The 14,341-nt window shown below is 42.9% G+C and overlaps 1 protein-coding gene across 1 annotated transcript in view; it reads left to right on the forward strand.

Moving 5' to 3' along the window:
• Window positions 1-14,341, forward strand: part of MYBPC3 (myosin binding protein C3) — a 226,943-nt gene that overhangs the window by 161,972 nt on the left and 50,630 nt on the right. The window contains exons 16-19 of the mRNA XM_063944593.1: window positions 849-955; window positions 1,539-1,568; window positions 7,527-7,663; window positions 9,053-9,112. Of these exons, the coding sequence (XP_063800663.1) occupies window positions 849-955; window positions 1,539-1,568; window positions 7,527-7,663; window positions 9,053-9,112 (334 nt within the window). The remainder of the gene's footprint in view (window positions 1-848; window positions 956-1,538; window positions 1,569-7,526; window positions 7,664-9,052; window positions 9,113-14,341) is intronic.

Below are 14,341 nucleotides of genomic sequence, written 5' to 3' on the forward strand. Positions count from 1 at the left end.
AGGCGGATGAAAAAATAGGCTGACACGCAGTGTACTAGTCATATATATATATATATATATATATATATATATATATATATTACACACACACATTTATAGGCCATTGCAAGAAAATGGATATACCACATTCATTTATGCACTTAACTTGAGAGCTCGTTGTTATTTAGCTAAAATACCCTTAATTAAATAAGACATTTCAGTATACTGCCATACCCAATATTCAAACCTATAACCTGTTGAATTCTAACTAAACACCCTACTCATTAAGCTATTTAATCCTGCACACATCGAATCCCTCCCAGACACACACTACATACTGTAGACCTGCTCAGCTGCAATGCTGATCATTTTTTCATAAAGTACAAGGTAAGCTTCAAATAGAATTCTCTAGCTAGCATTATCTACCTTTCTATGGAAGGGCAGATAGCTCAATGAATAGATTGCCTGACTGCAATGCCACCGGCAATGGGTTCGAATCCCAGGTATGTCAGCATCTTGAAATGTAATAAAGGACAGTGTGACTGAATAAGAAAGAAATCTCAAGTTGAGTTTATTAATGTTGTAGAAGTATTAGCGACAGAAAGGGTCAGGGTAGGAGACAGGAGCGGTCAGGAGAAGCTGGGCTTCAAAGAGGAGGAAAGCTGCAAGTGAAAGGAATTAAAACAGATAATTGACAAGTGCCGCCAACAGCGCCCCCTAGCCTGCAGCGCTATGTGCGGTGCCCCCTCCGCACACACCTAGTTACGGCCCTGCTTTCTCATCATATAGAGCCGTACAGAGTTGACTGATGGTTTGAAATAAGTACTGTTCCCGCAAGACCTCTAACAAACTATTTCCTTTGATTATAGAGTTCATAAGCTGACCATCGATGACGTCATATCATCGGATGAGGGAGACTATTCCTTTATTCCCAATGGATTTGCCTTCAACCTCTCTGCAAAATTGCACTTTATGGGTGAGTTAAACTACAAGGTTTGAGATTGCCAATAGAATCAGAGAGGTCTAAATTCCAATTCACAGATCATTAGACAGGTCTCACTGAAACATTCCATACACATATGCACACCTTCAATGTCATCATCCAGGGTAGACCCCTGAATGCATATTATTTACAGTACATATACAGTATATAGGTAATGCATCATTCTTGCCTTTGTAGACTACAAATGACATTGTCCATAACTATACAGAGTGTAAAATGGCTCTTTGCATAGTTTGGGCAACGATTATTGAATTGGAGGTATTGCTGGCACCCATGGCACAGCCTAAGCATAATTATGAATAAGATATATTCCATTCCAAGGAAATAATGTCTAAAACTGTAGCAGGGAAATTAGAATATTATTAAACTGCCAAAAGAAGGTGTGGAAGGTGCAACATTGCTGGGAGCAGACCCTGACCGATGTAGAATTCTCAAAAACAAAAAAAACCTTTTACAATTAGTAACAAAATCTGTGTTTCTATATAAAGTTCTCTGTTTTACATGAGTGTGATCTCTCTCTCTCTCTCTCTCTCTCTCTCTCTCCCTCTCTCTCAAGAGGTGAAAATTGACTTTGTTCCCAGACAAGGTACATCTACTGCCGTATTTGACATGCTGCGGGGTTTCTATTGTATGTGACGTATCAGTGAGTGTGTGTGGTGTAGCTTTGTAAGGAACTCACTGTGATATCATGGGGAGCCAGTAGTTTGTTCTAACATTGTCCAGAGCTTGTTATCATATGATAACACTAAGGGTGGTATTCAATTAGCTGCAATGTTTACCCCGCGACGAATTGCTGTGCTGGACTTATTCAATTAGTGAGGTTTCCCCCTCATTCGCAAGTCCCCAGAGTCAGACTGAATCTCACAGGTCATGGAGCTGCAGGAAAAGTCTGCGTTAAAAAAACACAAAATTGGTTCCTGCAAGGGGAAAAAATAGGGGTGTGCGCCAGGCCTTTTTTCGTGTTTTGTGTTTTGGTTTTGTATTTCCTTCGTGTTTTGGATCTGTATTGGTTTTGCCAAAACCGCCCTTGCGGTTTTTGGTTTTGGATCTGTATTTTTTTTAAATCATAAAAACAGTAAAATATCAGAATTTGGGGGTGTTTTTGTTCCTACGGTGTTATTAACCTCAATAACATTTATTTCCACTCATTTCCAGTCTATTCAGAACAGCTCACAATATTGTTTTTATCCAGTTTAGGCCAAAAGGTTGCACCGAGGTAGCTGGATGACTAAGCTAAGCGACAACAGTGGACAGCAAACACGTGGCAGTTAACAATATATTTTTAAATGCTGTAATCGTCTGTTAAAATTATTTTAAAATTAGGATCAAGTTCTTCTGTTCCTCAAAGATATCTTTGATATGCAGAAGATTATACAAGTGAGGAGAAAAAAGATGATTAAGGCAAAGAAGAATTAAAAAAGACAATCTTTTAGATGCTGTAATCATGATTTTAATTTATTTTTGATCAAGTTCTTCTGTTCCTCAAAGATATCTTTGATATGTGTGGAGAGTTTAGTTATATTAATTTAATTTAAATTTAGTTAATTTATAATTATTAATAATATTGATTTGAATGAATCAATGTGGTGATAAGAATTCTAAAAATAGGACAATAAGTAATAACATAAGAATATGAGCTACGGACACAGCACACTGCAATGGACGGAGCACGCCTGGATGTATACTGGGATGACACAGCACAAAATATTAATTTAAAGCAAAATTTATATATTATTTTTTATATCACACACTGCGGTTACAGTGTTGCACAAATGAGTCAAAAATATGTATTATTTTTTATATCACACATTGGCGGTTACAGTGTCGCACATATGAGTCAAAAATATATATAATTACACACTGCGGTTGACCTTCACCGACAGCGTCGCAAAATAGAGTCAGAAATATGTAGAAGTATTTGTTATATCACACACCAGCGGTTACAGTGTCGCACAAATGAGTCAGAAATATATATAATTACACACTGTGGTTGACCTTCACCGACAGCATTGCACAAATGAGTTAGAAATATGTAGAAGTATTTTTCATATCACACACGGGCGGTTACAGTGTCGCACAAATGAGTCACAAATATATATCATTACACACTGCGGTTAACCTTCACCGACAGCGTTGCACAAATGAGTCAGAAATATGTAGAAGTATTTTTTATATCACACACCAGCGGTTACAGTGTCGCACAAATGAGTCAGAAATAAATATAATTACACACTGCGGTTGACCTTCACTGACAGCATTGCACAAATGAGTTAGAAATATGTAGAAGTATTTTTTATATCACACACCAGCGGTTACAGTGTCGCACAAATGAGTCACAAATATATATCATTACACACTGCGGTTAACCTTCACCGATAGCTTTGCACAAATGAGTCAGAAATATGTAGAAGTATTTTTTATATCACACACCGGCAGTTACAGTGTCGCACAAATGAGTCAGAAATATATGTAATTACACACTGCGGTTGACCTTCACCGACAGCATTGCACAAATGAGTTAGAAATATGTAGAAGTATTTTTTATATCACACACGGGCGGTTACAGTGTCGCACAAATGAGTCACAAATATATATCATTACACACTGCGGTTAACCTTCACCAACAGCGTTGCACAAATGAGTCAGAAATATGTAGAAGTATTTTTTATATCACACACCGGCGGTTACAATGTAGCACAAATGAGTCAGAAATATGTAGAAGTATTTCTTATATCACACACTGGCGGTTACAATGTCGTACAAATGAGTCAGAAATATATAGAATTGCACACATTTTATAATTATAATTTTAGGCTTTTTGTTTTTAGCTTTTATTATTTTAATTTTACACTGGGGTGGAGCCCCTGGATGGATGGACAGATCACCCCTTTCAGATACAGCAGACAGAGTACCCGCTGAAGATGGCGCCGATGCACGTGGACTTATATAGAATCCAAAACCTATGAGAATCCGACAGCAGGAAGATGACATTCGGCCTTGCTTTGGGATCTGAGTAAGGCGGGAAGTCCTGAGCCGGACTCGGATCCCACTTGGATCTCAATGTTCGGGTTGAACCAGTTCACAGAGAAACGAATCCGCTTATTGTCAGCAACCGGAGTCTTACCTCTGATTCTGGTCCCTGCGGCCTTCCTGTTAGCCGGCTGGTATGGCTGCGGCGGATAGGAGCTGTGGCAGCGAGGTCCTACGGTGCGGCTGCTGGCTGTCTGGAGGCCAAGCTTCGGGTCCTGCGGATCGGAGCATGGCAGCCGGAGGTGTCTGTTTCCAAGTGTTCTGTTGCTGGAGTGCAGCATCTGGGAGACTGAGGCCTGAGGTAGTGGCTGTGTGCTGGTTCCACATGTGTCCTCTGTGCAGGGGGCCGCCATGTTGGAGACCAAGTCAAGCCAATAGGTATCCCAGTTTGCATCCAGCCAATCCGGTGCAGTTTTCCCTTATAAAAGATGTTGATGCTTAGTCATGGTGCCAGTGGTTCAAGTAACTTGCTGCTGTAAGGTGCTCAAGCTCTGTGCTCCCAGGTTAACTCCTGGTATCCTGGTTCTGTTGTGGCCACCCAGTGGTCAGTTCTGTTATTGCAGCCCTTTGCTCCCAGTCGTTTGCTGACAGTGCTCACAGCGATCCTCTCTTCAACATCATTCTTCAAGTCATCTCTTCATTCAGTGTTCTTCAGCATTGTTTACAGATCACATGTCATCTCTTCATTCAGTGTTCTTCAGCATCGTTTACAAATCACAAGTCATCTCTACATTCAGTGTCCTTCAGCATTGTTTACAAAACACAAGTCATCTCTTCATTCAGTGTTCTTCAGCATTGTGTACAAATCACAAGTCACTTCTTCATTCAGTATTCTTCAGCATCGTTTACAAGTCACGAACAGTTCATCTTTCAGAATTCACTCAGACTTATCTCCTAGTCGTTGTGTAGGATTGTGGTCTAAGTAAAGCTGAATTAATCTTTCTTCAGTGTATCGTTCTCGTTCATTGTCCTCATTGCCTACCCCTCCACATCTTCGGGCCTCAATCCATGAGTAAGAACTAAATTCAGCCATCTCGTTTCCTTCCTTTGTCGAAAGCTGCTCCCTCAGTCAATTGTCAGTTGTCAGATCCTTAACTCAAGCCAAGCGTGACACTTAGGGGGTCATTCTCACTAGCAGTTTTTAGCAGCCGTGCAAACGCCCTCTGGGAGTGTATATTAGCTTAGCAGAAGTACGACGAATGCATCGCAGACCGGCTACAAAGAAATATTGTGCAGTTTCTGAGTAGCTTCAGACCTACTCAGCACTTGCGATCACTTCAGACCATTCAGTTCCGGATTTGACGTCACAAACATGCCCTGCGTTCGCCCAGCCACGCCTGCATTTTTCCTGGCACGTCTGCGTTTTTTCGAACACTCCCTGAAAACGGTCAGTTGACACCCAGAAACGCCCACTTCATGTCAATCACTCTGCGGCGGCCATTGCGACTGAAAAGCTTCGCTAGACCTTGTGTGAAAATACATTGGCCGTTGTGAAAGTACGTCGCGCGTGCGCATTGCGCCGCATACGCATGCGCAGAAGTGCCATTTTTTAACATAATCGCAGCGCAGCAAACATTTTCAGCTAGCGATCAACTCGGAATGACCCCCTTAATCCCTAGAAAACTGCAGAATCAGTGTTTTTCCACACGCGAATCCCGACTTTTCGGCATGGGAAAAAAGCTATTTTATTAAATAACTTTTCCCTTCACCACAGGGATTTTTGCTGGCAATCAGTCGCGGGATAAACCCTACAGCTAATTGAATACCCCCTAAGTGTTAATTCTGCATGTGACATGTCACCAGGTTTTCAGTTGGCACTAATGTAAAGACCCAGGGAGCCTTCTAATAGCCTTCTCCAAGTGTCTAATCAGTAAAACATATTCATGTAGCTGTGCTACGTACAGATTTAAAAAGATTTGAGCATTAATAATGTGAATATTCTAAGGACTGTTCTAAAGAACAAAGTTTTGACAAATTCTGGAATTAAATCTGGAGATAAATTAATAATCCCAGTTTTAAAGATCACTGCACTTATTGTCACTGTAGTGGCCTTAACAGAATAGGAACCCTGGGTACACCACAATTTATATAATGATTTGGGTGTGGTGGTGGTGGTGGGGGTGAGGTTGTGTGTTTATCAGCCGCAGTGGGTATATTTGTCGGAAAAGTAATTCCCAAAATAGGATGTGAGTGTCATGGGACTGGCTGACATTCTGCCATGAGCATCACGATTCAAGATCAGATCAGTGTCAGACTGGTCCATAGGAAATCTCCGGTAGGCCTCCCTCCCCCCTGTAATGTCATGTTCCAGACGGTATCTGGATGATAGATAGACCGTGTCTAGTTAGACAGTCAATACATAGACACCATATGTTAGACAGACATTAGGTCAACAGGGTCAAAAGGTCGACATGAAAAAAAGTAGACAGTACAAAAGTTCAACGGGTCAAAAGGTCGACATGAAAATGGTCGACATAAAAAAGGTAGACACCTTTTTGTTTTTTAAAAAAATTACATGTTTTTGGACTATTTCATACCTTCTCTATCCATGTCGGCATAGAGTTGGTTGCAAAATTTGTGGCAAGCGCAGTGAGCCACCGAGCCTGAAGCGTGGTGAGCGGATGCCTTTCTGCAATTGGGGGTCCCAGTTGACAAAACTATCCACACAAATCACAAAAATGCAAAAAAATGGTGTCTACCTTTTTTGTGTCGACCATTTTCATGTCGACCTTTTGACCCTGTTGACATTTGTACTGTCTACCTTTTCATGTCGATCTTTTGACCCTGTCGACCTAATGTCTGTCTAACATGTGGTGTCTATCTGTTGACTGTCTAACTAAAGACTGTCTATCATCCCACACCTGTTCCAGACAGTGGGGCCAGATTCTAATGGCTGTCTAATCCTGTGTGGGTTGGTCTCACCTCATGGTAACTGGCCACACCCCTTAAGCATGGGCCTCTTCCACTGTTTTGCCCCGGTGGGGCCTTCATGCCCCAGTCTGACAATGCCTAAGATGTTTGTGTTAATGTGGGGTCAACAATAAAGTGCTATTGATGTCACTACTTTTATCTATCTCCGCTTTCTGAATTTGGCATTTTGTGTCTTAGTGTAATGACCAGCGTGTATATCACTGTTTACAAACCTACAAGGTAATCGTAGCCTAATCATACATTAGGCAACCTACTCCCCTGCCTAGTGCCCAGTGCACACTGAGGGACCCAGGTTATCCTAAAACTTTTTTTTAATATTGTTTTTATTGATAAATAAAAGAAGAGGGCACAAACCAGCATATTGCAGAGAGCCCCATGGGGCATTACTCCAACTCTGTGCATAATAAATGATACATGCACCAACATATATTCGTCGTGTTCGGGGAGGACAGAGTTACAGCTGTTGGGTTGTATTTATATATGTGATTTGCTACAGTACTAAGTGAGCACCTGTCTATGTAGCTGTTTGTGTCTTGTGGGACTTTGTGGTAGGTCATGATTTATTGGCACCTATTTTACACAGAGCCCCCGAAGATTAAATTGGACACTACATCTGGACACGCTGACACCATCATTGTCGTTGCTGGCAATAAACTGCGCCTTGACGTCCCCATCACTGGAGATCCAGCACCCATTGTGGTGTGGAGTAAAGGTGACAAGGTATGAATTGACTATTCTTCCCTCATAAAATAAAGTGTACCTATGGGGCAGCCATTTTGTGGAGTCATCAATAGTCAGCCCGTCTATTGTCTCCAAACTAATGTCATAACTGAAGCAAGAATTGTTAGGCTGAATTCTTACACAAAAATGGCTGCCCCCACTGTGTGAGAAATTAAACTTTGCAGCGTTGGGGGCGTTCTGAACGGGGGTGGGCCAGGACCGTTTTCATGGCGGTAGACTGCCTGACATGTGCTGCCAGGGGTCACCCTAAGTTCTGATGCATCCGCAATCTAATTGCAGATGCATCAGGAGGCGGCCTCACACATGCTGGGTGGCCTTGCCCTGTACTGGGCGGCCCCCAGCATGTGAGGAGATGAACGCAGATCTGGCTGCGTGTGCATTCTATTACATTACTTTGCGTCTAAGATGTATTTTCGTGAAATAAAAAAACGCAAAAAAAGACAATCGGCGCTATGCCATGTTATACCCCTCTTACACTAAAGTCCCGGGTCTGACCCAGTATTTGGAACACGGTTCCAAAGCAGATCAGACCCAAAACAACCCCTAACACTGCAGCACTGGCCATGGTTATTCCCAGGTCAATGCCATCCACACTGCACGCGGGTGCAGTGCCGGCACTTGGAGATGACATTATCTCCTAGTGCCGGGAAAGTGTCTCTCCCCATTCTGTAAACAGGTCCCTGGTTGGACAACCTGGGTTACATGTTTACCATACTTGCCTACCTGACCCTCTCCATGAGGGAGAAAATGCTCTGTTCCTGGACTTTCCTGGTAATGTATGATTGCCATCACCTGTGGTGAAACACCTTTCTTATCAATTAACTAGCTCACCACAGGTGATGGCAATCATAAATTACCTGGAAAGTCCAGGAACAGAGCATTTTCTCCCTCGTGGAGAGGGTCAGGTAGGCAAGTATGATGTTTACACCAGCTCACCTGGGTCCTTGTCAGGTAAAACCCTGCTACTACCAGGATTGGATACCTGGCTCGCTGGACCTGGGTGGACCCCTTTCCACTGAGCAAAATCCCAGGTTGATGCGCATTCACTTGTAATAACCTGAGATTTAGTCACTGGAAAAGGGGTATTACAGGCTGTGATTGAAAAGCTTGGGGCTGATTGGTTGGTAGTTTATCTCTATCCATTTTATTACTCTCTAGTCTTAGTACATCTGCCCCTCAAAGAGATACATCGAACTAATTACAGTACACATTTGTAAGGATGTCTTGTACAGTAGATTCCTTGTGGTTTTCATTTATTGTTGATCTGACAACCAGCTGTCTTAAACTGAATATAATCTGGACCATCCACCCCATTTCCAGAAAACCCTTTACTCTCCCTTTAGTCTCAGCTTTGTTTCCCATAATCAGGTAATTGAGCAGATCAGGATTGGCCCCAAGCCTGGGGAGGAGACGAATGAAGATCTGGATGTAAGTGGAGGCACTTTGCCATCCAAGTGTTTTTAAAAGTGAATAACAAAAGCACATTTACTTATATCACGTGTGAACCACCCGTTATGCGATCACACACAACTTACAATCACTTCAGTCTTGTTGGATAACTGCACCTTTTGAACTGCAGGGGTCCGCACTCAATATTAGAGAGTATTTCTCATTTCTCTTAAAGCGAACCTGTCACTTAAACACAGGCAGTCATTAGTGTCAGTTTGTCAGGAAGTCGCAATATCATTGAGGCTTCATGCCCTTTGTGCCTCATGCCTCAATGATGTGGCTAGCTTCTGTAGCTGCATTCTCATGGATATTGGGCCCGAATCATGTTTGTATGGAATTGCACAGCTGCAAGGAAGCGGCTGTGCAATTCCGTCTAATTAAAAAAAATTATGCAAGAAGAGGCATCTATAGGAGATAGACGCCTTCTGTTTACATTAACGAGGATCCGACTGCTGCGTCTGAAGATGCAGCCTTGGATCACCATCGAAGCCATCACGACCATTGGTTGTGAATCACGATGGTTACAGGCACCGGTCAGCCTGCATACGCTGAAGCTTACTCAGGCTGGCCGTAGGATCCAGAGACTGGGGAACAAGATGTCTGTGTCCGATGACGTAGACCCTGGACCAATCACGCCTTCAAAACTGTAATAACACACCTCCGTTTTGAAGAACGGTGCCGGGTTTGCATACAAATATGAATAAGACCCATTGCCTGACCCCACAAACTAGCTGCCGAAACTTTATGTAGGTCATAGGTCCGCTTTAAAAATACTTGTGTCCAAAAGTACCATAGAGTATACTAACAGCATCTTTGTGGCTGTCTGTGATAAAAAATAAAACAGATTTGTTCATTTGAATAATGTCTCTAAAGGATTACAGAAATGTGTGAGGTATACAGTAGATATTTTACAATTTGTTTTTATATCCTGAATCCAGAGATTCCTCGTCTAGAGAAAGAGGGGATACGGTCGTTAGGTCAACACAGCTTAGGTCGACAGTCATTAGGTCGATCACTTAAGGTCGACAGGTCAAAAGGTCGACATGAGGTTTTCACCTTTTTTTTTTTCATTTTTGGAATTTTTTCATACTTAACGATCCACGTGGACTACGATTGGAACGGTAACCTGTGCCGAGTGAAGCAAGCCATGCGAGGTGTGACGACACTGCCGGACAATTCCACAAATACGCCAATTTGAGAATTGCCACATGCGCCGTACGGGCAGAGGCAGAACTCTGGGAGGCACCGGAGTCAGCTGCCGCCGGGCTCCTGCTTTGAAGGGGGGCACCTCTCCTCCTGTTCCGTGTGTTCAGCGACATTAATCAATTAAGTTAATTGACAGCAGCCGGTATCTGTTCCATAGCCGACTTCCCTACTAGTCACTGCACCTTACAAATCACACCCTCTTTATTATAGATATACTGGAAGCAGACACCTTACTGATGAAGCTATTTGCTCCTATAAAGGAAACATGAGAATTCTAACTATATGAAGTTATTTCTCTGACAATTAAACGTAACTTCATATAGTTAGAATTCTCATACTTCCTATGCAAGAGCAGATATCTCCATCAGTAAGGTGCATGCTACCAGTGTAATAGGTTGAGGGTTCTAATCTTGGATATGACACTTGCAAATTAATTGTCAGAGAAATAATCAGCATTGTGAGTGACTGAGCAGATTTATGTAGTGTGTGGTTGGATCCCTACATAGATCTGCCTAGTTGCAACGGTTTTGTAGTAGCTTCATATAGTTAGAATTAGAGATGAGCGGGTTCGGTTTTACTCGGTGTTACTCGGATCTCAAAATGGCATCTTATTGGCTCACGGATGATATATAGGGGTGGGGGACGACAATATTTTTTTTTGCCTCCGGGCAACTGGGATAAACTTACGCCACTGCGTATGGGGGTCACTTTTGACACACGGGATTACTTAACTACTTTCAGCTGCCACCATCAAAGACTTTTCAACGTATTACGGACGTTGCAGGCGTCTTTAGCTTTACCTGTCACACACACACTGCAATACTTAGAAAAATAGGTAGGCGTGAACCACACAGGCTTTGAGTTCATAAGGACAACAGAATCAGGACTAAAATTAGGATTTTAATTTCAAGAATACTTCAGAGCTTTGGTTACAAAAAGGTTATAAAGATTATTAATTATATTTTAAAAACACACACAGAATACAGCAATCTCAATAATGAAAAGGAAATAAATAATATAGAAACCCTATTCACTTACGCAAACAAGTTTTAAGTATTTCTGTTGTGGGGGGATTTCACAGGTCATCTCCAGCATGTATCAGCTGTTTCCCCCAAGAGATCACATCTTCTATTTTCATGAGAGGGACAGACATAGTCTCCAGCTTCATCAGGCCCCCTCCCTTGGTATTTTGAACTATTTCCCTGTTGGACATACTTGGTGCTTGGCAACATCCAAGGGGGGAGGTAAGGGGTGTACTGTATGAATCTCTTTCAAAGTAAGTGAGATTTATGACATTAGCCAGGAAATAGGATCCCTGCATCCCTGGTCTGTTTACAGCCCCTCTGTTGACATAACAAACAAATTGGCCTTATCAGCCCTCAATGTCCAGAGCTTGCAAATATCTGCTTTTGATGTAGAAATGTCATCCCCCTTTACAATGGTCTAGTCAGGCACATGTCATCTCAACCTTTATGGTCTGCAGATCTCCCCTGGCCTGGACCTATGGGGGTCAAATGCAGGATATTGCCTGTCAGCCATCTTGTCACATCTAGGCTGAAAGAATACAAAATTATATATATACAGTCACTTGAAGACATTATTGGTGATTATTCCTGCAGGTAATCACCACACCTTAGATCACATATAATTTGTGATCCTCCTTTCTGTATTTAAATATGACACGAGGGGACACGGTGCACTAATTGGGGTTCCCCGTCACTTTACAAAGAAAACGATGCCAAAAAACCCATGTCGACCTTTTGACCTGTCGACCTAATGTCCATGTCGACCTTTTGTCCCTGTCGACCTTCCATGGTCGACCTAATGACTGTCGACCTAAGTTGTGTCTATCCAACGACCCATACCCAGGAAGAGTATGCTTATTTAGCCACGTACAGTACAGTGCACTAACAAATAAAATGTTTTACTAAATGCACGTGATACTCAAAATATAATGTATAACAAACCATAGAATGTGTAAGTTCTGTCTATGATAAACAATGGTTCTCCTGCGTTTTATAGATATCTTTTGTACAGTCATTCCTTCATAATGTCATTCAACTCACCTGTCATTAACGTTTTTTTTCTTTCATAATTTGTCTCCTGGCAATTGCTGTATGCAGGACATTGGGCCTAATTCAGACCTGATCGCTACTTTGCTAATTTGCAGATGCCAGCGATCAGAGAGCCGCTGCCCATAGAGTGAAAACGCGTCCCATGCAAGTGTGCGAATGCATGCGTACGCCGTGCGAAAACTTACCCAGACAGCGGACTCACTCACCACTGAATGATTTTTCCAGTCTGTGCGTAGCCCAGGCCTTACTCCTACAGTGCGATACAAACAGGCTGATCGGGGCCGGAGCTGACGTCACACACACTACCTGAAAATGTTTGTGAACACTAATTGTAAAGCGCAACGGAATATGCTGAGCTATATAAGAAACTGTTAATAAATAAACACCTGTGTTTTTCCTGACACTCCCAGAAAACGTCCAGTTACCACCCCCAAATGCCCGCTTCCTGTCAATCACCTTGCAATCGTAATTTTCGCACCATTCTGTCGCTGTTTGGGCTCGCGCCTGCACATTGCGGTGCATACGCAGTCATTTGATAATCGCCCGTTGTGCGATTTCACACAAAAGCGATCAGGTCTGAATTAGGCCCATAGACGGCTAGATGCGTCATCACTTGGAGAGTTATATAATGGAGAGAGAAAATGTATCAGCCAATCAACTCCTAAATGTCATTTTTGAAATACAGACTCATGGCAGTTAAGAGCTGATTGGCTGGTACTTTTTCTCTCTCCATTTTATCACTCTCCAAGCGATGATGCATCACTTTAACAGAGCCCGTGTCCTGAGGGTTTGACCAAATCCATAGTAAAGTATTGTGTGCCTCACCATGTCATGCTACAAAGAGGACATTTGTCCCCCTCAGCAGCTGGGCTGGGCCCCCATTGGGCCCCTCCAACAGACCTAAGCCTGGGTAATTAATACCCGCTGGGGACCTAACTAGCCTTGTGTGAGCGGTGCCTCACCCAAGGAGCAAAGCCAAGGGGGAGCCACTGATGCTGCATCAGTGTTACCTGTATTTGGCTTGCATGGTGAACCATAAATACATGGGCAGTGTAGGATGTAGAGGGACGTGATTGATTGGCACTTACAAAATCTTGCACTCGGGCCCATAAATGTCTAGTAACCAGTGGCAGATTAAGCCAGTGGCCCCTCCAGTATACCGCCACCTTCAGTGTTCCAGTTGCAGTCCCTGTGCGCAGGCTACACCATACTTGACTACTTTTCTTGTCTCCTCTCCGAGAGAAACCTGGAGAGGAGATGTCGCTGGACACATCAGGGGCAGAGCCGGGCTCTCCAGTCATTGGGCCCCACCCCCACTAAGACAGAACGACTATAGGGTATGGTGTTATCCTACCGGGGCCTGGAATGCAAAGTAAATCCGGCAGCATAGCAGCTCTGGCTGCTGCATTTGCAGATGAGAATGGAGAGACAATGGCAGATATCAGCGATATCTGCTGCAATACCCCCATGCTATATCTGGGGATACTTAATATTTGTAGGTGCACTCCCAATAACGGCTGTTTTTGGTGAATATCCCACAATAATTTTATGATGAATAAGCCCCTTAGTGAAATGCAGCATTGACTTGTGGATCAAATTAAGAGTGACTTTAAAAAGATGAGTATGAGTGACCATACAGATAGATGTATAAAGTACAACTCATTGTATTCCCATAACAGTGGCCAAGATACAAAAAAACTTGATATGTGACCATGCAGTGGCTTATCCTTAGTTGGTACAGAATGTGCAGTGCACATAGCCCCTGGGTCCAGGGGGCCCACACTACACATGGTGCCCGTCTTTCTTCAATACTTAATTTTTGGGAGTCCCAAATCGGTAGGCGCAAGCGCTACACGATCACCAGGGAAATGGCTGCTACGCCTTTTGTCCAGCATCATGCTGCCCTCTAGAGATGAGGGGACCCGGA

Source organism: Pseudophryne corroboree, chromosome 11 (assembly GCF_028390025.1).
Source record: "Pseudophryne corroboree isolate aPseCor3 chromosome 11, aPseCor3.hap2, whole genome shotgun sequence".
Lineage (NCBI taxonomy): Eukaryota > Metazoa > Chordata > Amphibia > Anura > Myobatrachidae > Pseudophryne > Pseudophryne corroboree.